This window comes from Drosophila grimshawi, unplaced genomic scaffold, assembly GCF_018153295.1.
Source record: "Drosophila grimshawi isolate 15287-2541.00 unplaced genomic scaffold, ASM1815329v1 contig_848, whole genome shotgun sequence".
Classification (NCBI taxonomy): domain Eukaryota; kingdom Metazoa; phylum Arthropoda; class Insecta; order Diptera; family Drosophilidae; genus Drosophila; species Drosophila grimshawi.
The window spans coordinates 23,048,216-23,074,657 of NW_025063692.1; the positions used below are offsets into that span (position 1 = coordinate 23,048,216).

Here is a 26,442-nt window from a genome sequence, read left to right on the forward strand (position 1 = left end):
ATGTTCTTTGGGGCAGGTACTTGCCCATGTGTGAGGGCGGTGCATTTTGGTTGAGGCGCACAAACAAGATCATAAAATGGTTGCAAGTTGATTCAATAAAGGTTTGACCTGAGCGATATGTGCAGCCTATAAAAGCGCTGCGTCGACAAGTGCTGCCTCAAATGCAATTCTGATTTCGGGCCGAGCAGACCAAGAGCCAGAAGCGATAAACTGATCAACGAACAAAAGATGGAACAGACCAATATTCATCTCAACAAATTCTATAGCCAGCTGGGCCATCGCTACAATACAGTCCACGGTGGCAGTGTGCATCCAGTAAAAGTGCCGGCACTGCATAGCAACAAGCCGGAACAGATTGACGAACTGGTTGCTATGGAGCTGCAGCATCTAAAGACGCACTATGCAGACGAGGAGCAACGCTATGTGGACCAAATGCTTATCGAGAATCCTATCGTGGTGGAACGGCGTGCACCACCAACCAAAACAGAGGCAACCCAGAGCCAGGTCCAAGTTCACACCCAAACCGATACCCAGACGGTAACGGGCAGCCGGGATGCACAGCGTCAGCGTGCCGAATCGTGCCGCAAGTCGCGCTACAACAACAAGATCAAGAAGGCGAAACTGCGCTTCCGGCACAAGTTCGTCTGCAGCCAGCTAACGGAGAGTGCCGGCGCACTGGACTACATGCGCGAGGTGATCGCCCAAGCGGAGTCGCAGCTCCTGGCACGTGGTTTCAGCCGAGCTGCCCTCGAGCGTATGCGTCAGAACTTCGGCGTGGACCGCTGTGGTGCAGCGATTATGACAATGGACCACTGAAAAAAGCCACACAAAAAAGAAAAGAAAAAACAGCCGCTGGCGTTAAAAACTAAACTATTTTTAAATTGTACAAAGAATGGAGAGAAGAGAGATAGAAACTTAAGAGAAGTTATCATATTATTAGTTAATTTTTTTTTGTTGGTTCTAATTTTCAAATAAATACGTTAAGCGAAAAATTAATAACTCGACTTTGTTTTACATTGGTTTCAGCGTTCAGAAAATTACAAGATGTATACAAAATCAATAACAATATATATTTAAGTCTTAAGTCTTCCAAATTCTAGACTGGACAACTTTTTTTTTTTTTTTAATTTTATTCGACTTGATTGACTGGTCATGTTAATTGTATCTAGAAAATTTGATTATTGTCCTCTGACAGACTCTAAAAAAATGTCAAAACAAACGATTTTATTAGATAGGTGCAAATTATTTAATATTTTACAACCAATTACAAATCTAAAAAATGAAAAAATGTTTAAATCAAATTCTTTTTCAAGCTTAATAATAATCAGATAAAAAATCGACATCTTTTTGGCGCTAACTTATTATTCAGAAAGAATTCTTCTAAAACGGAAGGTTTTGTTTTTCTATAAAACATTTATTTGTTAATTTCAGAGTACATTTTTCAATATGTGTACATGAAATTCTTATATTATCTTTTAAGCCATTTTAGATGGTGTCTAAAATAATATTTTCTAATAATTTTGAAAAAACGAACGTGCGATTTTTGTATGAAAATCTGTCAGAGAGATTAAAAATGATTAATTATATTTTGTTGAAAAATTATTAAGAGAAAATAATATTAACAATTTTGACGCTAATTGAGGCATCCATAAAGTACACATGTACTTCGAAAATCTATTTGTCGGCTTCTATTTGGGATAATGTGTTATTATATACAAGATACAAAATACATAACAGATAATAGTTTATTATATGTTTAGTTTGTTTAAGTGACTTTCAAAAGGTCACAATTCCATACTATTCAATGGTAAAATCAAAATGATAGCAATATGTATATTTAAGCAACTGTATTTGCATATCTGGCGGGTGGTTGAATGGATGGAGTCGAAGTCAGAGAGAGGCTGAGTCTGTGTCTCAGTGACTTGTTTGCCAAATGGAGTGGCAACAGCATATTTGGTTTGCATTGAGGATTCGTAGATTGTAATCCAATTGCAAGAAGAGGGCAACCGCGCGACTCAAAGTCAATTTAATCGATGCCACACATCCACACACACGCAAGTTGGCAACATGTGCGGATACTGTGCTAGTTTTGGTGCTGCTGTTGCCAGGTGCCACATTTGCCATGCTTGCATTTTCCCATTTTCTCTTCTTCTTGTCCAAACAATATAAATGCAACGGAAGTTATAGCTCGCAGAACCATGAATGCCACGAGCGCTACTCTGCTGGGCTCAATACGGGTTCTTTTGCTTTTTTCTCACACCCTCTCATTTTTTTGTTGTTGTTCGGACGAAATGATGTGGAATTAAGTGCAAAAATATATGAGATTGCAACTGCCATAATGCGGGACTGCGGCAGCAACGCAATGTTAAATTTCAATTTCACGTGCTGCGTTCTACAAATGATTTCGTTTCGCTCCGCTGCACTGCATCCATGCATCTAAGCGAACACTCTGTTATCGACATGGAACATTTCAGTTGCACGCACGTCAGAGGGCGTTATTGGATTCCTTTTGTGCTGGAGGCGCACCTCGTCAGAAGTTTGTGAAGTGCATTTAACTATAACTGCCTCGTCATAATAGTAAATGGCCAAACCTTTTCCAATTTTAATCCTGCAAATTTGATTTTTATCGGTCATAAGACTGCTCGAATCTACAGTCCGCACCACCCAACCACCCAACCAACCACCCAATCACCGGCAGTGTTTCGAATGAATTTGGTCATTTCCAGTTTGTTATTCGTTTCAAGGCAAATTGAAGTTGCATCAACTTTCATGACGTCCTCGCCACACCTGGCGTATGGGCGATAAAGCAGTGTGGTGCTGAAAAGCAATGCCAGCAGCTTCCATTCAATGCACGTTTCTAATGCGATGAATTGCTTTTTCAATTTTCCAATTTATTTTTCATTCTGAAAACTCCCAGTGTGTGCGCGACAAAACAACAGAGTCCGAGAAGAGAAAAGCTGCGAAAGAAAAGTGTGGCTCAGTTTATTGATGGTTTTTGTTGGTGCACTTGGCAGCTACAGGCGACGACGTCACGCATGAGGATGTTGGGGCTCCCATCTACAACGACGTGCCCAAATATCAGCACACATAACCCACTCGCTCACACAAACAGACATACACAATCATTGAAGGAACGCAACAGCAACACTCAATTTTTGTGGCAACAACATCGCACATTGCACAGTGGAGCAGAAAATGTTGATGATGGAAATGTTTGCACTTGTTTCGCAAATATTTCTCAAGCCAACCATGCTCGATTGGAAGATACCCTGCACATACTTACCATACTGCCATTAATCTAACTGCTATACATGATCATACACTTTTTCTTTCTTTTTAAATATGATTTCCACTGGTTCCAGGTCAATTGGTTTACTCGGATTGCTCAATTTACAGTGCTTAACAAATGTAAGTTCTTTCTGGAATGATTAGGAGACAAATTTAAATAATTTTATGTGCGCGACAAATCAGCAGAGTCCGAGAAGAGAAAAGCTGCGAAAGTAAAGTGTGGCTCAGTTTATTGATTGATTTTTGTAGGTGCACTTGACAACTACAGGCGACGAGGTCACGCATGAGGATGTTGGGGCTCCCATCTAGAACGATCCCGTCTATGAAGCCCACTCTCTCAGAATTGCAAGGAAATCTTGGCATTTGCATTTAAAATGTAAAAAATATGTTACGTTTGAATACGAGTCAATGTTCAAATACAATTTTAGAAGATAGTTTGCAGGCTTGGTTACTTTCTGCACAGGTAAATAAGCTTGTTTACTGAACTGTCTTGCTCAACAATCAAATATTATTATGGCACTGAACATTGAGGAAAGGTCAGTGTGCGCAAATCCAGCTTAAACAAACTGAATCTCCATTGAAATCGCGGGTGAGTGTTTTTCTTTCGATTTCCGCTGCTGTTTGGCCACACTTTGAATTGAATTGAATTGAATTGAGTTGAGTTGATTTGGCGATGAATTGGTTTCTTTTTTTGCATTCCTTATGGTCGATTTGTAAAGAAACTCCGGTGTCTATTTCTTACCCCAAACATAACTCCCAACAACACCCAAACCAATTGCTGCTATATAAATCAGTGTCACAAATAAGAGTCAAATGAATTTCCATTTCGATTTGCTTGCCACAATGAACTGAACAACAATTGTTTGCTCAAGGTGAAAGGCGGCACCAGCTGGGAGAATGCCAGCTGACATAACTGGTCTCTAATTACAATTGGGCAAACAAACAAAATTGCAGGTGTCAAAACATGAAATGGGCCCTCAGCTAGCAACTTGTTAGTTGGCCAACAACAAACTAGTCCTGCTCTCATTTGCGAATGCAATGCGATGGCGAACGGTGGCCAAGAAAGCGAGCTCTTCGCTCAATTGCTGCTCCTGCTAATCCTAGGATGCACTTGGGCCATGGCTGGAGAGTTGGGTGCGGTACTGGTGGAGCCCATGAGAGGCATTCCTTTTATCCACGTGCTACTGCGACACGATCATATGCAGTCGGATGCTCGCAACGGGAATGCCGAGTGGCTTATGCAACACACAAACATGCCACACAGCATGCACAGCTACGATGAGCAGCAGCCGCTGGAGATGTCCACCAGTTTGGCTGGTCTGGATATGCGTGACAGTTTTGCCTTGGTTATCAGCCTGTCGCAACTGGTCTCGAATAAAGGAGCTGCCGAGTCCACGGAGCGTGCCGGCATCTACTTCTACATTGTGGCTGACGTGGTTGGCAATCTGAGCCAGCAGCAGCATTTGATGCTGGAGGAGAGCAGCCGTCAGCTGTGGATTCGGCACAGAGTCTACAATCGCTATATACTCACAGATGTGGCCATGTGGATCTATGATCCGTTTGCACACAGTGAGCATGGCGATTGGGATGGCATCTTCGATGCGTCAGGCAATGACAATGGATTTGAGAATGGTTTCGGCCGCCTGGTGCCTTATATGGAGGGCGAGGCGTTGGCCAATCTCTTGTTTCACAACATGAACGGTTATCCGCTGCGTGTGCAGATCTTCAAATCGGTCTACTCGCGTCCACAGCTGGATCGCAAGACGGGTCTGCTGCGACGTATCACCGGCGTCGACTGGGAGGTGGCCAAGGTGATTAGCGAGCTGCTTAATTTTACAATGCTGCTGCAGCAGCCGGATAAGAACTACTTTGGGTGAGCATTTGTTGTACACTGTGTACTAACCAGGGACCTCAAAAAATAATGAATAATTTGTTATAAATCTCAATGCACGATAATGACTGTGTTTATGCAACAATTATCCAAATAGAAGCCAAGTGGCAGAAAAATTATATTTATTAATAAAATGACAATAATCATTATTTACGGTCCCTGTTATCAAATATATATTTCAATTAAATTTAATTACAAGGTAAAATGGAGCTTTAATTCAATTCAATTCAAATTATTCACTGAGTGTCATATTTCTCAATAGGGAGCGAAGTCCCAATGGGACCTACAATGGTGTGATTGGTTCCATAATAAACGATGGTCTGGACATCTGTCTGACGGGCTTCTTTGTCAAGGATTATATGGTGCAGGAGTACATGGACTTTACGGTGACTGTCTATGACGATAAGCTGTGTATCTATGTGCCCAAGGCCCGTCGCATTCCACAATCGATTCTGCCCATCTTTGCGGTGGGCTATGAAATCTGGCTGGGCTTCATTCTGATGGCGTTTGTGTGCGCCTTCATCTGGATGGTGCTGCGTGCGATCAATCTGCAGCTGCGCATTGTGCGGATGAGGGATGAGCTACTGTGGCAGCAGGCACTGGCCATTGTGGTGGACACGTGGGTCGTCTGGGTGCGGGTGAATCTATCGCATCTGCCGGATAGCTATGCGGAGCGCATGTTCATTGGTTCGCTGTGTCTCGTCAGCGTCATATTTGGTGCCATTTTTGAGTCGAGTTTGGCCACCGTCTATATACATCCGTTGCACTACAAGGACATCTTAACAATGCAGGATCTGGACGACAGTGGCATTAACATCGTGTACAAGTACAGCTCGATGGCCGACGATTTGTTCTTCAGTGAGACGTCACCGCTATATGCCAGCTTGAATAAGAAACTCGTGTGGAATAGCGATCTGGATGCGGATGTAACCAATGAAGTAGCCACCATTGGAGGCAAGTCTGGTGTTTCGCGGTATTCATCCCTAATGATGGAGTCTGTAAACTATTTGCATATGCAGCGCATTTGGGTGGTACCCGAGTGTCCCAAATACTACACCATCTCATATGTATTGCCCAGAAACTCACCCTGGGAGGAGGCCATCAATGCACAGCTGCTCCTCCTGCTTAGCGCTGGCCTCATACCCAAATGGATTGATGATCAAAAGTTCAGAGTGACGATCAAAACGCGCACAGCCCTCATCCGATCCGAGGCGGTGAGCAGTGAAGTTCGTGTCCTCACCATTGGTGACCTGCAGCTTGCCTTCTATGTGGTTATCGGTGGCACATTGCTTGCTCTATTGGGATTCATCGCGGAGCACGCCTTGGTCAGGCACCGATTGCATAAGGCCACCAAGAATCCTTAAACTTTTTACTGTCCGTATGCAATTTAGATAATTCGGCATTCAATTGTTTTTGGAAATCTTATTCTTGTTGTACCCTCTACAAATATTGTGAGTTCTTTTTATAACGTCTATTTATGCGAATTACTCGTTTAGTTATCCAAATGTTTGCTGCAGACATTTTTAAACTTGCCAGTTGCTATTGGGTAATAAAGAAATATGGCAATTTTGTGCGACGGATTGCAAAATTTATTTGCAAATGCTTTTTGGTCAAAATCATTGGGCAATTTATGCGTTAACAAACACGCACACAACACACACTGCATATGAATCGCTTTTATAATTTAGCCATATTAACAATGATATGCGCCAATGGCAATGGCAATACCCATTCAGAGCCTACCTGGGGGCTACTCACATATCGAATTACCAGCGCCCAAATATATTGCACAATCCAAGGCTGCATTACGAATGCAAGTACAGTAGACATCGGCTGGCGTGAGCCGTACGCAGAACAAGCTGAAACAAAAATGAAAGGGGGGGTAAATAACTATTGACTAACCGGAGTTTGCTAATTTCTCATTAGCAACAACATTAGCAGCAACTAACATGGAATGTGTACTTTGTTATCTAACTTTGTTATCTACTGATAATCCAATCCAGTAATATCCACTGTGGCCACACACTGCGTACACACACATTGCATACTCTGTTTGTTTAGCATTTTGGGTCTGCACACGAAATTACAATTAAACAGCCGCCAAGGCAACGACAACCACTCATTTAGTAATTCAAATGTGCACTTCAACCAAAGCACACACACACACACACACACACACACACACACACACACACACACAAGCACACATACACATACAGAACACAAGAACTAAATTAAATATTCGTGAGCTTATAGCTTCTTGATTGCATCAAGTGAGACCTGCATGTGTACATGTATTTGCATGTGTATAAGTAATTGCAGCAGCGAAGCTGGCTTTGATGCTGGCTCGCATTGTTGCATAACATTGTTGCCATTGTTTTTGTTGTTGTGGTTATTGTGGTTGCTGTTGTTGTTGGCATTGTTGATTGCTGCTTCAATGTTTAATAGTAAGTATTGTTAGTATCTGTTGGCTTTAAATGCATTTAAGCTTATTTGCATGTTTAAAGTTACGTTTAATTGAAAACAAAATTGCATCGAATTGCTTATGGATGTTAATTAAATGCAAATTTCCAAATTTACATATCAGTCATAAACAAACAGAACCAAATTGACATTAATCATGTAAATTGATCAAGGAGCATTTACCAGGTGAACTTTTTACTTTCTCCAATTTGGAGTAAATTAGAGCACCCAAAAGCGGCAACGGAAGATGTTTGTTAAAAACGGATATACATATATATATATATATATATATATAATAACTAACAATCGGAACTAATCTGTATACTCTTAATTTACATCAGATTGATATCAGGTATTTATTTAAGATCACAATTTAAAACAGCTTTACGCAGTCGGTGCAAATGATGAGAAATCTATGAGAGCTGCTGAACTTTTGAGGACAGCTTTAAGTTGCACTCGTCGCATTCGGAGTGCCCTCAATTGAACACCTCATTGACGTTGGTAGGGAGGAAAGTTGTTGAGGATGGCCCAAATCAAGGAGCGGTCGCCGAAGTACAAACACTGCCAGAGACGTGCCGCGCATGCTAATGAAGGGAGACGATGGGTGAATTCCGAATTTAAATACGCCCAGCCACTTAGCCAAACATTCAGTCTGTCAGTCAGCCAGGCAGTTAGGCAGTCAGCCGACATTGGTATGTGTGCATGGACTGGCAGAAATGTCATTTTGATGATCTCGTTAACAGCCAATTGAAAGGCCCGTGCCCAACGACTATGGGCTGTAGTCTATAGGGTATTGGGTATATCAGCACCGAAAGGCCAAATGCTGGCTTTTATGGCTAATTAATAGCTCGACGCTCGACGTTTGACGCTCGACTGTGGCCGATGAAAATAGTCTTGTGCAGATGTTTGCTTTATATATTTCAATAAATGTCTGAAGCAGATACCATAGCCAAATCATATCTGTGATATGTATACTATTTTAATGAGTTTGGCAAGGCTTGCCATGCGATCTACGCAGTTGGTTGGCTAACGTTTTAGGAATACTTTACTGTATCTACTTTGAAATCGAATTTTCGTTTGGAATAAGAAATGTATTCAGCGTTGAGTGATTTTCTTTGGCTATAATAACTAATAAGTTAAAATGTTTGACAAACGAATAAATCTAGAAATGAGTATAAATCTATTATGAACACATTTAAAAGACTTTTAAAGTATTGCAAACCATTTTTATCTTGGAATTCTTAAAATCGAACATAAATTTGAATTCTGGTTTTTATAAAAAAAAAACAAAAAATGTTTACATAAATGATTTTAAGTAGAAGTATTGAAAAGCCTATACGATTATTATTGTTGGCTACAATATATCACTTAAAAATCACTTTGGCAGCATCAATTATCCATATGAAGAACAAACAAAATTATTGATTGCCATTGCACGCAAACAAGTATAATAAAATTGTATGTAAATTAGAATCCATTTAATAGTCATATTTTGTTTTTGTATTGAGAATGAAAAAATAAAAGTACGCTCTGCTGTTTTTAATGTAATTAAATAGCAATATTGGGAATTAAATTGCCATGCGACTGCTGCACAATTTAATGAACTCTGCTGCTGGCCAAGATAGTTGAATCTGAACGGGTTGGTTGCTCCAATCGGTTGGCCACCCAGCGAGTAGCGAGTAGCGAGCGTCGAGAGCTGCTTAGCTGGTTAGCTGCTGGCAGCTGCAAGTGGCACCATCTACTCCACAGTGGGGCCGAAATGTATATACATACATACCTACATACAAAAAAATATAAATTCCAAAGTTATGCCGGCATGTGGCAGGTCCTAAAAATAAAACAAACAAGCGTCGCGACTCGCCAACACATCAAATTTTAGTTTATTTCCGTATCATAACTTTTGTTTATCTTCAGTCTGGCGCTGATGCTGTTCGTTGGACCCTGGCGATGTACTACTAGTTGATGTTAATGTTGATGTTGATGTTGATGTTGATTTTGATGCTTATGCTGTGTCTGCGTCTGCGTCTGCGTCTCCTCCTGCCGCTTGTTGTGTGTTAAATCATTGTCTGGTTTGGTTGCCAACAGCTCAGTGCTGCATCGTCTTTGTCCGTGGTCGCGTTCGCGTTCAAATTATTTATTTGCTAAGTGAATTTAATTCTGACGTCCGACCGCCTTCTCCATTTACAAACTGAACATTGTACACATTATAATTGGATTTTTATCCATAATTCTGTCGAGCGTACGTGAAACGAGACAGGATGCATATGTACAAGCTAACATACATGTGTATTGCCCATTTGCTTGCCATTTTTTGTTAGCGTTCTTGTGGTGATTCCAAAAACTTTTACGGCCAGTCATTTGATTAGATATTTTTCAGTTGGCCCGCAGTCTCGCAGCGCGTTGCAGTCGCAGCTCCCCCACGGTATATATACCTATATCTATATATATATATATTCACATATATAGTATACGGTATCTAGTATGAATATATAGTATATACTATATACTTTTGTATACTACACGTTTGATAATTGTCTCGTGCGCCGCTTTTGTATGTAAATTTTGGAAAAGTGTCAAAAAAAAAAATTGAAGAGCATAAAATAATCGATGATGATATTGGTTCTTTTTGTTTAGTGTATTTTTATTGTTTTTGCTGTGGTCGGCAGAGTGTATTTGGTAAGCAATAACTTGGATGCATTAAAGCAATAAATTAAGGCGCAAATACCAATTTGATTTTTTGTACGCTATATTTTGTGTATTGTTTTGCGGTGAGTATATAAACTACATATAGAGAGAGTTTATATTTATTTATTATGGTCTGCGATTGCTGCGGCCGCTTATCCAATTTTCATTTGCTATCTATTTTTGAGACCGCTGTGGCCCGTTCGTTTTTGTTATTATAGAATAAGTACAATACTAAACATTTACGGTTCGATTGTGAAAAAATAATGGCCCTTTCTTTTGGCCTAAATTTAAATTCGGCTACAGCAATGGCAAAAACAACAGGAGCACTCAATTTATTTGAATAGTAATACAAATGGAATGCTTTTATCAGCTTTGAATACCATAGCTCTGGGAATAGCATAGCCATTTGACATATCGAAGATTTGTTCGGCAACAAATGAACGGACATTGTGGAAGAAGTGAAAAAAAAACTCTCTGGGACTTACGTACGTGCTTAAAGAAGACGGAACGTGTTCAAACCGCTGACACATGTGACATCTACGTGTGACATTTACGAGAGCCGCAAGTCCCAATACCCAATACCCAATACCCAATACCCAAACGCAAAACCAAACCCAAGTCAAAGACCAATCGCCACAGTCCCAGTGAGCAGTGTGAATTAAAATAATTGATACTGGCCCAATGGCAGACTGGCTGCACTGCGGCTGAACTAATTGAGCCAAGGCAAACGCAGTCGATCTCAGGGCCATGGGCAAAAGTAGATGCCAAATTTGAAGCAGCCCTTGAAAATGATGCTCAAATTATATTGCCAAAGCACTCAACGTTTTACTGTAAAATTACCGGACTGTCAAACAGACAACTAGACAACTAGACAAGTTGACAGCTTGACAACTGGCAGCTGTCAACTGTCAACTGACTGCTTGCGACAGCATTCAGGAGCTCGTGAAATAGCCAACAGTCATCAGTTGGCAGCCAATGTGCAACGTGCAACAGGCCACTGCACTCTGAACAATAATCTGAAATTAAGAAAATTGATTTACATTGTCTTTAGAAAAAGTGCAGAGACCAGGGATTTATTTCTCGATTGGAAGGCAGATTTTTTCAACGTGTAGAAAACACAAGTAGGAACCTTGCAGTCAGGAGTAGCCGACTTCAGAATACTCTGATATCAGTATTATACCAGCTTATCACAAGTGGCAAAGAACCTTCTTGTGGTGGTGAGGGTATGATGGCAGCAGTTGAATAATCATTAATGTGTCTTCTAAATTCTGGTGACTCTGGCTCTAAAATTGCGGAAGATGTAGATTTTGCCATTTTTGGGGACGGTAAAGGCGTGGCCAATGAATGTTCTTGCCAATTTTAGCAGGAGGTTCCTAGAAATCTAGGAAATATTTAGAAACTGTAGCCTTAAGTAGGATTTTTTCTGCATTTTGAAATGGTGGCTGTAAATGTCGTCCTTTGAAGGATGTCCTCGGCAATTTTTGTTCCATATTCTGTGATTCTAGCTTTAAAATTGTGTATCGATTTTTGAAATTATGGTTGCCTAAAATTCAATATTTTTATTGATACATGAAAGCGGTTTCTGATAATTTACTTTCCAAATTTGATGACGCTAACTCAAAAGCTGTGCAAAATAAAGACATGTCTGGTTTTTAGGTTTGTCGGGGATGGAAGTAACCAGTGCCGATCCCTGAGGGAGATAAAATAAGAAATAAAATATTTACCAAATTTGGTGACTAGCTTTAAAGTCATATGTGGCTTCGACTTGCAATTGTAGACGTGATTCATTTTCTATCCTCCCAGTAGATATAGCACCAAAATTTGAACACCTTTTGTACCTTCGATAAAGTATAAAAATTTTTAAATTGAATTTGAAATGAACTAGAAATACTTCGCTTGCGAGTCGTCTCAGAGCAATCACCAACAAAATTCTTTTTATATGTTTTATAAATATAGAAATATCACAAAACAAACAAAAAGAAAATACGATAAGCTTTGTCGACTAAGGGGCAACTCCTCTTATTTTTAAAAAGTTATTTCGTAAATTTGGAAATTATGTATGTAGCCGACAAGCACTTTCTGTTTGTCAGGGCGATTTGGTTGTTTGGATTAGGTTGATTTTCCAAATTGTAGGGCGTCTTTCGGTTACAGCCAACTGGCAACGGAGTGTCAACTGTGTTGACAGGCCTAAAGACAGAGAGAGACAAAGAAAGAGAAAGAGAGATATGTGTATACCTATGAGTATGCCCAATTGAAAATCAGAGGCGACACACAGTCGTAATTCCAACATTTAAATTTCTACAATATGCATAATAAACCATTACCATTAGGTAGAACACTTAAGGAACATGCCGCGAGCTGGCAAGCATTTGCCAACTGGCACAAGTCCAGCTATGAACGGGACGTAGGATTGCCCCAGGGGTGGTGGTTGAGTGGGTGTAGGGAGCAGCATTGGGGCATTGGGTGGGTTTTGCTTGCAGCACTCAATTCAATTTAGATTGTGTTATGGACTGAGTGACAATAAATAATGGCATCGATGTTAACACACTGAGTGGATTCTAGCTGCCGAATCGATATGCATGCAATAATAAAATATATACGAAAAGCATTTTCTTCTCACCCAAAACAATTTGTTCTGTTCGCTTTTAAAGTCGTTGCTATATGCGTGTGTCTGTGTTTTGTGACATGAGGGGTATTTTTTTTATAGTTTCGTAAATTCTTTGCCGGATGTCAGTGCATTAACCTACAACCCCGCCCCAGGCAGCTCCAGTCCGTCCTCCATAATATATTCAGTCCCATCCACGAATTGTTTCACATATGCGCATTGGAATTTGAGAATGCTGGGAAGGAAGGAATGCACGAGTTCAGGCAGAGGGATGCAGACAGTCGGACAGTCGGAAACTCGGATGGTCAAAGTTGGAATGCTGCTGGTTAAATGTCGGCGATGGAAGTGTAATATTACGATTGAAGTGGAATACTGTATTATGCACATTTATACACACTGCCAATAAGTCGTTAATTTTATGCAGAGCATCTGGCAATGTGTTTAGGCAGTCGTATTAATTTTGCTTCAATAAATGTACTTGATAAACGAATAGCCAATATTTGACTGAGGCTGCATTTCGAATGCTGCTGAAATCTGAGAAATATTTGGAAATTAAAATGAATAATGAGTGAAAATGCGCCATAGATTGCGCAGGTTTTTTGAATAGGAAATGGCAAGCAGAGGATCTATTAATATGATATATCGACATCGACTATCTAAAAGCAGGCGCCGAATACAGGCGTTTATTCCTGTCCAATAAGTGTAATTGAAATATTTAAATGAAAACAAAAATGGTCATAGATAGAATTTGTTCGAAGTTTATCTAAATTGTATTATTATAATTTCGAATTTATTACGTAATTAACATAAATTTGCTGCAGTGCATCACTTATTCGAAATTACCAGAAAAGTGTATAGGGAGTTGTGCAATTCGATGTAACACACATCAACTTGAAGTTAATAAAAAGCGTTCCTAAAAGTATGCAATTTAATAGTTCACTTCGTCGCCACAATTCTCAAGCGGATCAAGCGAACTATTTCATATGCTTGACTTCAAAATCATTTTTTTGTTGAAACTAATAAGTTCCGTATTTTTTTACTATTCAAATTTCGCTTATGTGTCCAAAACGAGGATTTGCCAGTGTGCCAGTTATTAGATACCGATATATTTATTGAATTCGATAATATATATTATGTAAATCAATAAAACCGTATATTTCACAAAATTTGAAGGCTAGAGTCATAAAATTTAAAAAATTGATTGCTAGTAACATCCTTCAAAAAGCCGGAAAAAATGTATGGACCACACTTGCTACCGCCCCAAAAAACGATAAAGGCCTTTATCTCCCGCAATTTAAGAACTTTAAAGATCGTACAAAATTTTGTATTGGACTCGCCTACTGCCGCCTCCAAAACTCCCAAAAGCCTATATTTTCTGCAATTTAAGAGCTACATTTACCAAACATGGAAGGAAGATTACTAGGAACTTTCTCCATAATTTTTTCACCCCCCTCCCGCCCCTAACATTTACAAAAAAAATCCATATATATACCGCAATTTGACCGCAATAAGTAATAACCTGTTATCAGCTGGTATTACTTGTGGTATCAAAGTATTTCGCAGTCGACTACTCCCAACTATAACGTTCTCTCTTGCTTTAATTGATTTTTGCGTAAATAGACTTTTTCAATCGAAGCTAAAGCTTCTTAATTTCTATTCGATTTCCTGGATTACACTTATTTCGAAAGTATTGATATCGATATCGATATTGATCTTCGATTTTTGTTCTTAAGTCATTTTGGGCAAACATTTAAAAAATGTTTTTTGGGTAATTGGGATAATTTTTTTTTATATAAGTTGCTTAACAAAATAAAAGCTAATTAATTGCCAACTTGAATTTATAATTGATTTCTTGAGATTACGTAAAACTCTATGGTTGATGGTGCAACTAAAATTAGATATTTAGCTGGCCGTTGTAAAACATGTAAACTTTAATTTATTTTTAAAATATGGTATTGAAGGCATAATCTGATCCCTAAAATTTCGATGGAGTCTTTTTTTAAAATTTTTTTAAATCATAAAACCAAAACATTATTCGATTATTCGATTGAAACAGAAACAATCCAATCGACTTCGCAAGCTGTGGAACTCTTCAGAATGATGGACTGCAACATAGTCTAATTATGCCTACTGCTTCACTTCCAACTGATTATACAATAGGATTCCTACCGCAAAATAAGCGCTAATTATATTGCAATAGAATGGATGTAATATTAAATTAAATTGGCTAGCAACGAGCAATGCTAATTATGAAAATTGCGGACTTTTTAAATGCCTCTTTTTTAATAGTGCAGCTAATTTATATGCCATTACTCACCACTCCCTCCCATGGATAAGCACTTTGTGCCCTTCACTTTGTTTTGACTGAGCATTCGCAAGATCACATTCGAAATTGTTGTCACAACACTAATTACCAGCTGCCACATCCATCCATCCATCCATTCATCCATCCATCCATCCATCCATCCATATACCCATCTATCCGCCTTCCAGTCGCTGAACATAATGATTTACCGAAGCTCTCTGTGCGCTTCGTTGTGCGTTCGGCGTTCGGTTTAAAGAGCGCGTGCAGTGAAATTCCATGAGATGATCGCACACAGTTTGGGAGCAATTGAAGGCAGCGTGTAGCCAAAAATACAACATCTCTGTGTACATATGTGTGTCCAAGGGAACGGCAGGGCGGTGCAGGGCGCGTCACGAGACGGGCGAAATGTATTGGCCTGAAGAAAATGGAAAGTAAAAACTGGCAAAGCGGCAAAAGCATTTGCTGCACAGCCGTCAAAGCAGACAGACGACCAGAAGAGGCGGTCAGCTGGTCGCTTACACCAACACATTTAGAGCGGGAAATACTTAGCTAACGTCAACGCGTAATATCACACAAATCGGAATCGAAATCGAAATTGAAATCGAAATTGAAATCGAAATTGAAATCCAAATAAAATCTTGTACATGCCAGAAAATTTAATATCACTTGTGTTAGTTAAACACATAAGCACAAGCATGTTTGTCCGTGTGCGTGTGCGTGTGTGTATGCGTATGTGTATGTGTGTGTATATTGTTCTTTGAGCCATGGTAACTAAATCGCGGTTTTCGGCTCTCCTAATTTAGTTTTCTTTTTGTTTTTTTTCTTCTCGTTTTCATTTGGATTTGCATTGGTGTGTGTGTTGTGTGTGTGTGCGTGTGTGTTGTGCTGTGCTGCTAAACTAATTTTAGCACTGGCTGGTGCAATCAACTGCACCGGACAGACTGCATACGTAGTACGTGTGTACGGAATAATGTACGCAGCGGTATCAAGCAACTTGTAAGTGCCGAGAGAATCACCAAAATGCTGAGCGTCATGGCAACGGCACAGGAAGTATTGGATGTGGAGATGCGTAAGTTTCAATGCTGAGTTTGACGACAGAATACCTTACTTTAAAGTTGCAACACATGTGTACATATATCAAGCTGCTATAAATCTACTTATTGGCATTTAAAACAAAAATATATTACATTTTTCGTTGATTACGCAAAGCATTTATGACTTTCGTAAATAATTGTCCTTTTTTTGTTTTTGTTTAATCAATTTTATAAAGTCTTAAAAACATCATTGTTTGATTAAATAATAAGTCATATAATTTTTTTGCTAATTTTTTAATGAGTTTTTTTGTTAGTGTTTTTTTTTTTAATAATTAAATCATATATGTTTATGCATTTTATTATTTTTTTTAAATAACTTAATCGCTTTTACTTATTATTTTTATTACTTCATTACTCACTTTTATTACTTTCAGTTTTTTTTTTTTGTTACTTTCAGTAGACTTTGCTTAATCATTTTATTACTTTTTTTTACTAATTAAATTTTTTTACTTACTACTTTTATTATTTGTTTTTGCTTTTAAATAATTCAATTGTTCTTATTTCCGCTCTGGCAACAGTGATGGACCGAATGAAATTAGGACTCGCCCTTCAAATTACACATTCTCATTGTTTACAAACAGAGATGTAAACAAATTATGAAAGTTATGCAAAAATATTTTTCAAACGCTTTGTAGCCTAACTACGAGTATATATTATGAATATGTGTGTGTTTATTGCACATTGAATAGTAAATAATATGTTCTGTAAACAAAATCTCTTGTACATCCATTTATTTTCTTATATATTTTATATTTCATTAGAGCTGTAACGGACTCAGAATAATTTCCTTACATTTGTTAGTGAGTTTACAGCAAAAGTGTATTTAACTACGAGTTTTACTCACATATAACAAAATTCTCACGTATTGAAAAGTGTCAAAAATTGCAAAAATAATTTAGTTTCACGTTTGATATAGATTCAAGCTGAAGCTGAATTATTTATTATACCGAAAGTTGGAAACTTGGTTCGTAAAATATACAAGGTATTATTCTCGGTAGGCGGCGCAAGTACATTGCCAGTATGGTATCAGAGAACACATTATTTTTATGTGATTCGAACGATGCGTCGTGGAGAATCTCAATTGTCTCACAATAGTTTTGTGGCAATAACCACTGAATGTGGGGCTAGGGTCTGTTGTGTGTCGCTGTTTGAGCAACCCGCACTCAATATACCACCCATTGCGTTTAAATTGCTTCAGAAATAGCCATACCATTCACATTAAAATAGATTCCCCAGATACAATTTCCACCCACACATTAAATGAAACTAATGGTGTTAAGATCCAACTGAAATTACGTTGCGTGCAACACGTGCAGGCATTTAACTTGTGGAATTAGTGCCAGGCTGCAGAGGGGTGAGACATCATTAAAAGTTGCCCAAAGATGCCCAGCACATGGCCAGCCACAGTTGCAAAACCATTTTCAATCGTTGCCCGGTTATTGCGAGTGTAATCAAATTTATATAATACGAGCAAATTATGTATATAAAATCGCGGGATAAAAAACAATAAATACGAGTGCAATATAATTTGGCAAATAAACAACAACACAGGCGGCGAATTTTCCATGGCGCAAAAAAACAGAGAGAACGCTGCAGTCGGGCGTAACCGACTGCGAAATACTTTGATACCAATAATATGATGCCAATAATATATAGCTGATATACGCGATATCAGCTGATAACAGGTAGCAATGAACAGGATGGGTGTAGCCAAGAAATACCGTCCAAGTTTGCCTTTCCAGTTGCGGTAGATATAATCTAGTAACGTTCCTACGAAATTTGGTAACTGTAGCTCTTAAATTAGGAGAGATATGGACTGATATGGCTGAAAAAATGATGGAGAAGGTTCGTCCAAATCTTTCTTCCAGGTTAGCTAACTGTAGCTATTAAATTGCGGGAGACATAGGATTTTATCGTTTTTTTTTGGGCGGGAGTGGGCGTGGGTGAAGGGTGCTACTAGCAATATATCTTTCGAATTTTGTTTCTCTAGCTTTCAAATGATGTATCGGCTTATTAGTTTTTTTTTTTATCGATCTCTTAGGGGAGTTACCAGTAACATAAACTATGTGGTGTTTCTAGGTTACAAATTGTGGAAGATATGCGCATTGAAAATGAAAATATGAAGATGTAGTTGCCGATACTCGAAGGACGTTACCAGCAAGTTACCTTCCGAATTTGGTCACTGTATCTTTAAAATTGTGGGACATATGCGGATTTATCGATTTACACTTCCGAAATATCGGCATTGGCGGTTATGGGCGAAGGTGTGGGCGTGGACTATGTTACCGGTTCTTAAAGGCTGCGTCCAGTAACATACCTACGAATGTTGACTGTTGTATCTCAAAAACTGTGGAAGATATACACATTTAAAATTCTTAGAGGCGGGTGGCCTGGGGGCGGCGAAGGTGGGCGTGGCATATTCTGATCTTTGAGCGACATTGCCAACAACCGGCCAATCAACTTTGGTGACTTTAGCCTTAAAACTGTGGGAGATATGTGGCTTTATCGAATCGCGAATATCGATTTAATCGATTTCCTAGCCCTCTAGTGGACGTAGGACTCCAATTTTTATACTTTGTCTGACGCGGGCACAGACCACTATGTGTTCCAAGTTTCAGGTCTCCATCTCGAAGGGTGTCGAACTAAAATTGCGTTCATACAGACAGACAGACGGACAAAGCCAATATACTATGATACCTTCGGTATCAAAGTATAAAAATAAAAAGGAAAAAAAAGAACAAAATAAAGCAACCCCTAAAATAACTTGGCCAACTAAACCAAATCGGCCAACTGGGCCAACATATGTTGCTCGATTTTTGGACGCTTAAAAAGGCAACTTATTTTTGTAGCACACAGAATTATGGACGGTCCCATAAAGGTGGCAATTCACCGTTTGATGTTACTTTTTAATGTCTTTCGCACGAACTTGGAATTCCCGTAGCACAATTCAGAGGAAGCACATCGACTCGAACAAAATAACCAAATGAACTTGAACTGCCAAATGCCAAATGGAAATGGAAATGGAAAAGTATATTGCATTGAAGCTATTCAACTTTTGGCCATGCTCCGCTCTGTTCTTCACTGTTTACTTCGACTTTTCAGTTAATTGTTGATTGGCCGAAGCAAAAAAAAATCAATCAACTCTCAGTCTGCTGACGAGTCGATCATTTATTGAGCGATTGCTTTATTGTTGATATTGTTGATCCATCATAGTAACACGTAGCGGGAAAAACAAACATAAATAATAAAAAAAAAAAAAATACAACTCATTCATTTTGTGCAACACTTTGCAGCACGTTCAAATCTTTTCTCGCCTATGGTGAAAATATATATAAATAGTAAAATGGATACTTAAAACTACACAAGTTTTTTTTTATTTATTTTTTTTTATTTGAAATCTTTATTGCTTGCTTCTGATACTTGTTTTTACAATTTTTGTTTTTCATGAAAAATGTATTATATATTTTTCTTATCGAAAAAAGTTTTCCAAAATGGACTAGATAGTAAAACGATTAATAAACTTTTTTCATTTTGTTTATTTTGATTGGAACAGAAAACAGTCAAAAGATACATATCTTTGTGTATTTATATATGTATGTATATTATTGTAAATGTTATGGGTTCGTTAGATTGCTTATACTTAATATAACACTTCATATTTATTTTATAAGTAATAGTTAATTTCAAGTAGGTAACTTTTATTATTTTCAAAAAATATAGATCCTATATTTTTACACATTACAATTGAATTTAGGGTTTGTTTGGCACTGTAAATTGGACAGCCGTCAAATTGCAATTGGCAACAGTTTGTAGAAATTGGAAGGCTGAAAGATGAAAACCGAAATCGAAAATTAAAAACTGAAAGCTGAAATCTGAAATCTGCAAATCGAATACGAAAACTAGCCGAGAGGTCTAAACAATGTCTGGAATATGTTTTCTCTTGCATACAACATTTGTTTAGATATCGTCTCGTCATAAATTCATTTTCCAGCTCTCCGGCGTAGACAACACACGCGAATAAATGGCAGCTTTTTGGCAAGCATACGTCCATTTGTATACGGGAGAGAGAGAGAAGATACTGGTTGCATTGGGCAGGATGGAGAGCGGGTGGGGGATCAGACAATTGTGCTCGACTTATACGCGTATTTATGCATATCATTAATATAAATATTTTTGCGTTGGCCTTTTGCAAAATTTGCGATTTTATGAGTCTTGTAAAATTGTTGTTTGGATATAAAATGACTTGTTTTTCAAGCTAAATACAAAAGTTAACAACAAATACAATGAACAGCAGCGACCGACCACAATAACAAATGGACCAGGAGCAATAACTACAACAATACAACAATTTTTGGTTTTTGTGCGTCGTACGAGATTCGCGTGAAGTAATAAAAAAATATTATTATTATTATTGCTATGCAGTCAAAGTACAGAATCCGATCTTAAACAGACACCGAATCGGGAAACTACATAAGTTTAAAAATACATATGCAGATGTGTGTATATATTTGATTGCCTATCTGAACAATGTAGATTAAGGACACCTATTGCCCTTTCAGCAATAGACATTCCATTTGATTGATTAATATTAAAAATACACTTTAAGGACACTCGATAAGAATGTGTTCAACATATGTATGATCTAAATAATTAGTTATTTATTTATGCTAAACAATCTCAATTCCGAAGACAGTCCAGTTAGTAACAATTCGTTTGTAATAGCATTTTAATATTTGACTACATGTAGCAAATAATACTAGTACAAGATATTCCTCCATTATTTATTTACAGAGTAAGTTTGTATGACAAGTCATTAGGTCGTTAACATTTATGTGCCACATTTTCTGACTTTCTGTGTCTAGAACTAATGGGGTGCACATTTACAGCGCCGATACTTAACGCCTCTCGAAACACATTATCATCTTGCAGTTGAGTAAAAATTATGACGCTCATTTGTTTAAATCAAATCCCAACATATATATGATAAATTAATGAGACTGGTTGATAGTTTCGAATGCGAGCCCAAATTAATCGAATAATAAAGTGAATAATTTATGCACTTAAATGTCAGCCGCATTCATGCCTTCATATTAATTCATTAAAAATGTATCTTTATTTCCAATGGCTTTGTGCTAAATAAAAGATATACTTAAGTAATTAGTATGCACATATATATATTGAAAGGAAAGGCGAATGTTTGTTTACTTTTATTCTGTATCCAGCTGAAGAATGTTAAATTTGTTTGTGAGTACACATATATAAGCCAACTGCTAATTTGACCAAAATCTCTGGTTAAGTGCTGGAAAGCGCGGCCAGAATATAATAACATAATGACATAATAACAACATAATAACATTGTACTTTGATTAAATTGGTAAAGAGTATTTATGGCTTTTGCAGATGAATATTCTCTGAACATTAATGGCTGAAAAGATTATAAAAACCTTCGGCAAAGTATGTAACAGATAGAACGAAGCATCTGTGACCTCATAATGACATATATTCTTGATCAGCTTCAACAGTCGAGTCGATTTAGCCGTGTCTGTCTGTCCGTCTCTCTGCCAGTATAAACTGTGTGACAAAGTGGAGATGTGTGGGGTGCTTTTCCCTATATTACTACCCAATAAGTATATTACAAATAAGACGCATAGTAAAGCGGTACATCCCATGAAACCGCGCACCATAAAATGGTACACCGATGGATCACTCACGAATCAGGGCACCGGGTCCTCGGGTATTTTACCATGAATCCCTGGGAACGCACACCAGCATATTTCAGGCTGAGGACATCAACATAGAACGTAACTATCGGAATACGGATATATCCATCCTATCCGATAGTCAAGCAGCATTGAAAGCTATAATGGGGACTAAGATAACATCGAAGGTAGTCCATGAAGTTCGTTCAAAGCTAGACCTGCTCGGGACTCACAACAGGCTCACCCTACGATGGACCAGGACCAGAACCGTATTGTGGCATAGGGAGACACACTATACGACTGGAACTTAGAAACGAGGAGAGACAGAGACGGCATCAGAGCTGGTCAGAGGCAGTAGGACTCCGACAAGCCAGATGTCTCCTTGGTGGTTATAATCTTGTACGATTTAAACAAATTATAACCATGGGAAAGAACAGCCTTAGGATACTCACCGGTCTATTGACAGGACACTGTAGACTAAGGAGTCACCTGACAAAATTGGGTATATATAGTAGCGATCTCTGCAGGTTTTGTGAAAGAGAGGAGGAATCCTCGATGCACATCCTGGCAGAATGTGTCGCCTTAATTAGAAGAAGAAGCAGCATCCTAGGGGCGCATGTCTTGAATTGCAAAGACATAGAAGACCTCAACCCAACAAAGATCCTCACGTTCGTACGGGAGTTGGGGCTGATGGAAGAGCTATAGGCTCAGAAGGGGGGCACAATGGATCAAATATGTCGCGGTGCAGCTTCCCCCCTAATAATAATAAAGCGGTACATTTATTTATTAAAAACTGGACAGGGTATTTTATAACATTCAGAAATAACATTGCTCTGACTTTTGGAAAATAATTCACCTTATTGTACAGAAAATATTTAAAAGGATCCAGAAAAGGGTACTTTCTAATTTTAAGGACTTTTTTTATTGTATATATAAAAATAATTTCTAAAAACCACAAAGTTTTTCTTGGTTTTACCAAATTTATAAATCACATATTGTAGTGACTTGTGTCAGTTTGTATTGAGTGCATTAAGTTAAAAATCTGCTGAAAAATGAATTGATAAATCTCAAATTTTTTTTGCAAACTAAATATATAATATATATATATATATTCTCTTATTCTATTGAAATATCTTTAACCCAAATTATGATCTAAGGTTAGCTTTTTACTATTTTCGCAATCTTCCTTTAAGACCCCCACAAAATCCATTCGAATCCCATTTTATCCTCAGATCTCCCTATTTTCTCAGCACGCTCAAAATTATAAATAGTGACATTCCTTAGGATCCCACATTAGCTGCAAACAATTTTGTTAAGCTCCAAAGAGTAAAGTTTTCAAATTAAAAGTTTTAGCTTTATACATTAAAGTTTTTTATTTGCCATAGACTGATTCATGCGTAGATTCAAATGTTGGTTTAATTTAAAATGCAAATTGTGAATTGCATTTAATCTGTATTTGGTTTGCTATACCTGCTAATCATCAGATTAGATTGCACTGGCGGTGTTAGTTTTAATTTTCATATAAATACAATACAAATTAATACAACAATTTTTCATTTTGATTTCATAGATGTGCTTAGAATTTCTAAAATATTTGTATCAATATCAATATAGTGTTACGTTAATATTTGTATAATTCAAGATGTTGAAGTTTTCTTTTTAAATATTTTTATTTCGATTTGAATTTAATTTTGAACATAATATTTCACAAGAAAACGCTCTCAAGAGATGTGAACCAGACACGTTCGCAGTTTAAGTTGATTTAAAAGTGCATTAAACTTGACCAATTCATATCATTCTCGATCTACCAAGTTACAAGGCATTACTTCAGTTTATATGACCGATTGTAATTCTCAGGTGTACATTTATGACCATCCTGATTGACTACCATCCATCGATAGGAACAGGACTTACAATCGATTTATCAGGCAATCTTATCCTTGATATAATTACTCAACCAAGAATCCCTTCCAATTTCTCTTCTTAAATTTAAAACTTACGCCAATCATCGATTTACTTCTCAATCCATATCTGCAAACATCAAAACGTGCCTTCCACATCGTTATAGACAAATAATGAAGATTAGAAACAGAAAATATTAAATTATTGTATTTTGTATTGGCTATGGGAGAGCAAGAGGAAGTATCTGTGCGATGGGTTGATCAGAACTTACAAAAACAAATGGGTACCCATAGCTTATATAAATATATATATTCTTAATCAGGTTCAACAGTCGAGTCTCTCTAGTCATTTACGACCTGTCCGCCTGTCTATCTGTCTGATCTGCAACAAAATCAGACTATAAGAAATACAGACTTCAAATTTGAAATGTAAGTTTCTGTCCGTCACTCGCATATCAAGTTGATTTAATTTAATCGATAAATCTCAATGTTTCGGGAATATCGATTCAAATCAATTCACGAAAACTAATAAATTACACACACATTTTTAAGTTATTGTATGCTACTTGGTATATAATATTTAACGATAATAACCGAAATAACGTTGTGTTATTTCATACATCATACATCATCATACATCATCATATAAATGTGTGTGTGGAGATGCACGTCGTTGTCGCAATTTGGTGATTTCAGTTGGGGCTTGAGAATAAATGCAGAATGCACTGCCTTAGTTAGTTCAACCCTTTCGAACGTGCAATGAGAGTACTTCCATGCATGCTTACATTTGAGCTGAGTGCAAAGCTTCTTAAAGGGAAATTTGGCAATAAAACTCGAATATTTCTAACAGGTGTGTTCAGGGTCGAGCTCACTCGACTGCAGCCTTTCTCAGTGTGTTCTAATGTGATTTGCTCTGATTTGCTCAGCACTTATAACTACTTCAGTCATTTCGAATGCTGCAGAGGTGAGCTTAATGCGTGAGTGCTTGCCCCGGTTGCAGGGGCATTCGGAGGCAGCAAATATTGCATTTACGCAAACAAGATTGTTCCGCGTTTCATTTTTCAGCAGTTGGCATTTTGACGCTGACATTGACACACACTAACGATTCCGCAAAAATGTTCACACACACAAAACACACACACACACACACACACTCAGACACACACACTCGCATGCATAGAAGCTGTGGTTGTTGTTGTTGGTGTTGTTGCTTGCTAATACAGCAAGTGATGGATGGCCACAGAATTTGTTGTTTTTATTGGACGCGGCCCTCTGGCTGTGCGGAAACTGTGCGTAAAATTTAGCAATGCCGCTTGTTTTATTTTATAATCAATCGTTTTTGTTGTTGAGGCTGCTGTTGCTGCGCAAATAAATGGCAAGCAAACAAAACAAACATATACTAAATAAATAAAATTGCCCAACCCAAATCAAACGGTATGTCGCTGCAATGGCCATAAAATAAATTCAACAAGCAAATGATGAATCACACTTGCTATAAAACTACACACACAGCACACCCCTGACCCAACTGAATAAATCTATATATATATATGCATACATATAATTATATATATATATATATATATATATATGTGTGTGTGTGTGTATACCAAACAATAATACGCTGTGTCGTGTGCGATTTGTTGGCACTTTGAGGCACGATAAAATATGCAACAAATGAACATGGCCAAAAACAGAACCGCACCAGATACGTTGACACGTACGAACATGTTGCAGTTGGCAACAAGCCAGAAATTAGCCAGCTGCGGTTAGGATAAGAGTTCTTCAAGCAATGCCCACAACATATAACAGGGCGAGAGGACCTCTGTGCCCCAACAAAGCAACACACACACACAGAGAGAGAAAGAGAGAGAGAGAGAGAGAGAGACGGGCATACAGTGAGAAAGAAAGAGACAGGGAGAGAGAGTGCCAAAAGCAAATGGTTAGCCAAAAAGGTCGACATATTCTTAAAGTCCACAAAGTGTACGGTTGTACGAGCCAAATAAGATCTGTCGACAGCTGCTGGCAAATAAATCAACAAACTTAGAAATTTGCAGCTTGGTTGGGGCTGATAAGTAAGTGAAAATAATATTTTTTCAGATTGCTTACGACCAGTTTATTAACTCGTTCAATTTAATTTTCAACATTACAGCACACCCAAAACTGTTGAAACCGTTGACGAATTACTCGAATTACTTTTTACAGTAAGCCCTCTTCGATCCATGCTCAATAAATCTAGCATAAATTGAAATAAAGTTGCGAACCAAATTTCAATGTTTTTTTATTTTTTGGATTTATTTGATTTATTTTAATTGTTTGTTTGTGTACAATTTCTTTTTTTGAAATTGTAACTTGATTTTTGCAATTTGACTCTTTTAGGTGAGTTACTTGAAGATCCTCTCGCAATAAAAGCTTGTAAATTGCACAATCAACTCACATATTCCAAACCAAATCTATATATATATATAGGAAGAAGAATCGGAAGAAGAAAGATATTCAGATAATATATAT

The 26,442-nt window shown here is 37.9% G+C and overlaps 3 protein-coding genes and 1 long non-coding RNA gene across 7 annotated transcripts in view; all 4 read left to right on the plus strand.

Annotated features, from left to right (window-relative positions):
* Positions 1-228: 228 nt before the first annotated feature.
* Positions 229-816, plus strand: LOC6565418 (protein sisterless A). Its single transcript, XM_001991115.1, has one exon. The coding sequence runs from the start codon at positions 229-231 to the stop codon at positions 814-816; it is 588 nt and encodes a 195-aa protein (XP_001991151.1).
* A 3,515-nt stretch (positions 817-4,331) lies between these two features.
* Positions 4,332-6,543, plus strand: LOC6564942. Its single transcript, XM_001991114.1, has 2 exons — positions 4,332-5,161; positions 5,442-6,543. Exons 1-2 carry the CDS (start codon positions 4,332-4,334, stop codon positions 6,541-6,543), a joined length of 1,932 nt encoding a protein of 643 aa, XP_001991150.1.
* Positions 6,544-16,119: 9,576 nt separating this feature from the next.
* LOC6564941 (Kv channel-interacting protein 1) overlaps positions 16,120-26,442 on the plus strand; it is a 95,076-nt gene continuing 84,753 nt past the window's right edge. Inside the window, exon 1 of one of the 4 annotated variants that reach the window (XM_032737969.2) lies at positions 16,120-16,306. In XM_032737969.2, coding sequence (XP_032593860.1) covers positions 16,258-16,306 — 49 coding nt within the window. In that variant the 5' untranslated portion in view covers positions 16,120-16,257. The remainder of the gene's footprint in view (positions 16,307-26,442) is intronic. The other 3 variants (XM_032737966.2, XM_032737967.2, XM_032737968.2) reach the window with 3 other exon arrangements.
* On the plus strand, positions 25,839-26,199 carry LOC116805546. Its single transcript, XR_004365243.2, has 2 exons — positions 25,839-26,006; positions 26,084-26,199. It is a non-coding gene; the product is annotated as an uncharacterized LOC116805546 (long non-coding RNA).

Bases quoted from the DNA above. Each gene is read 5' to 3' on its own strand.
- LOC6565418 (XM_001991115.1), top strand. From the start codon at position 229: ATGGAACAGACCAATATTCATCTCAACAAATTCTATAGCCAGCTGGGC.
- LOC6564942 (XM_001991114.1), top strand. From the start codon at position 4,332: ATGGCGAACGGTGGCCAAGAAAGCGAGCTCTTCGCTCAATTGCTGCTC. The intron at 5,162-5,441 runs GTGAGCATTTGT...ATTTCTCAATAG, and splicing joins CCGGATAAGAACTACTTTGG to GGAGCGAAGTCCCAATGGGA.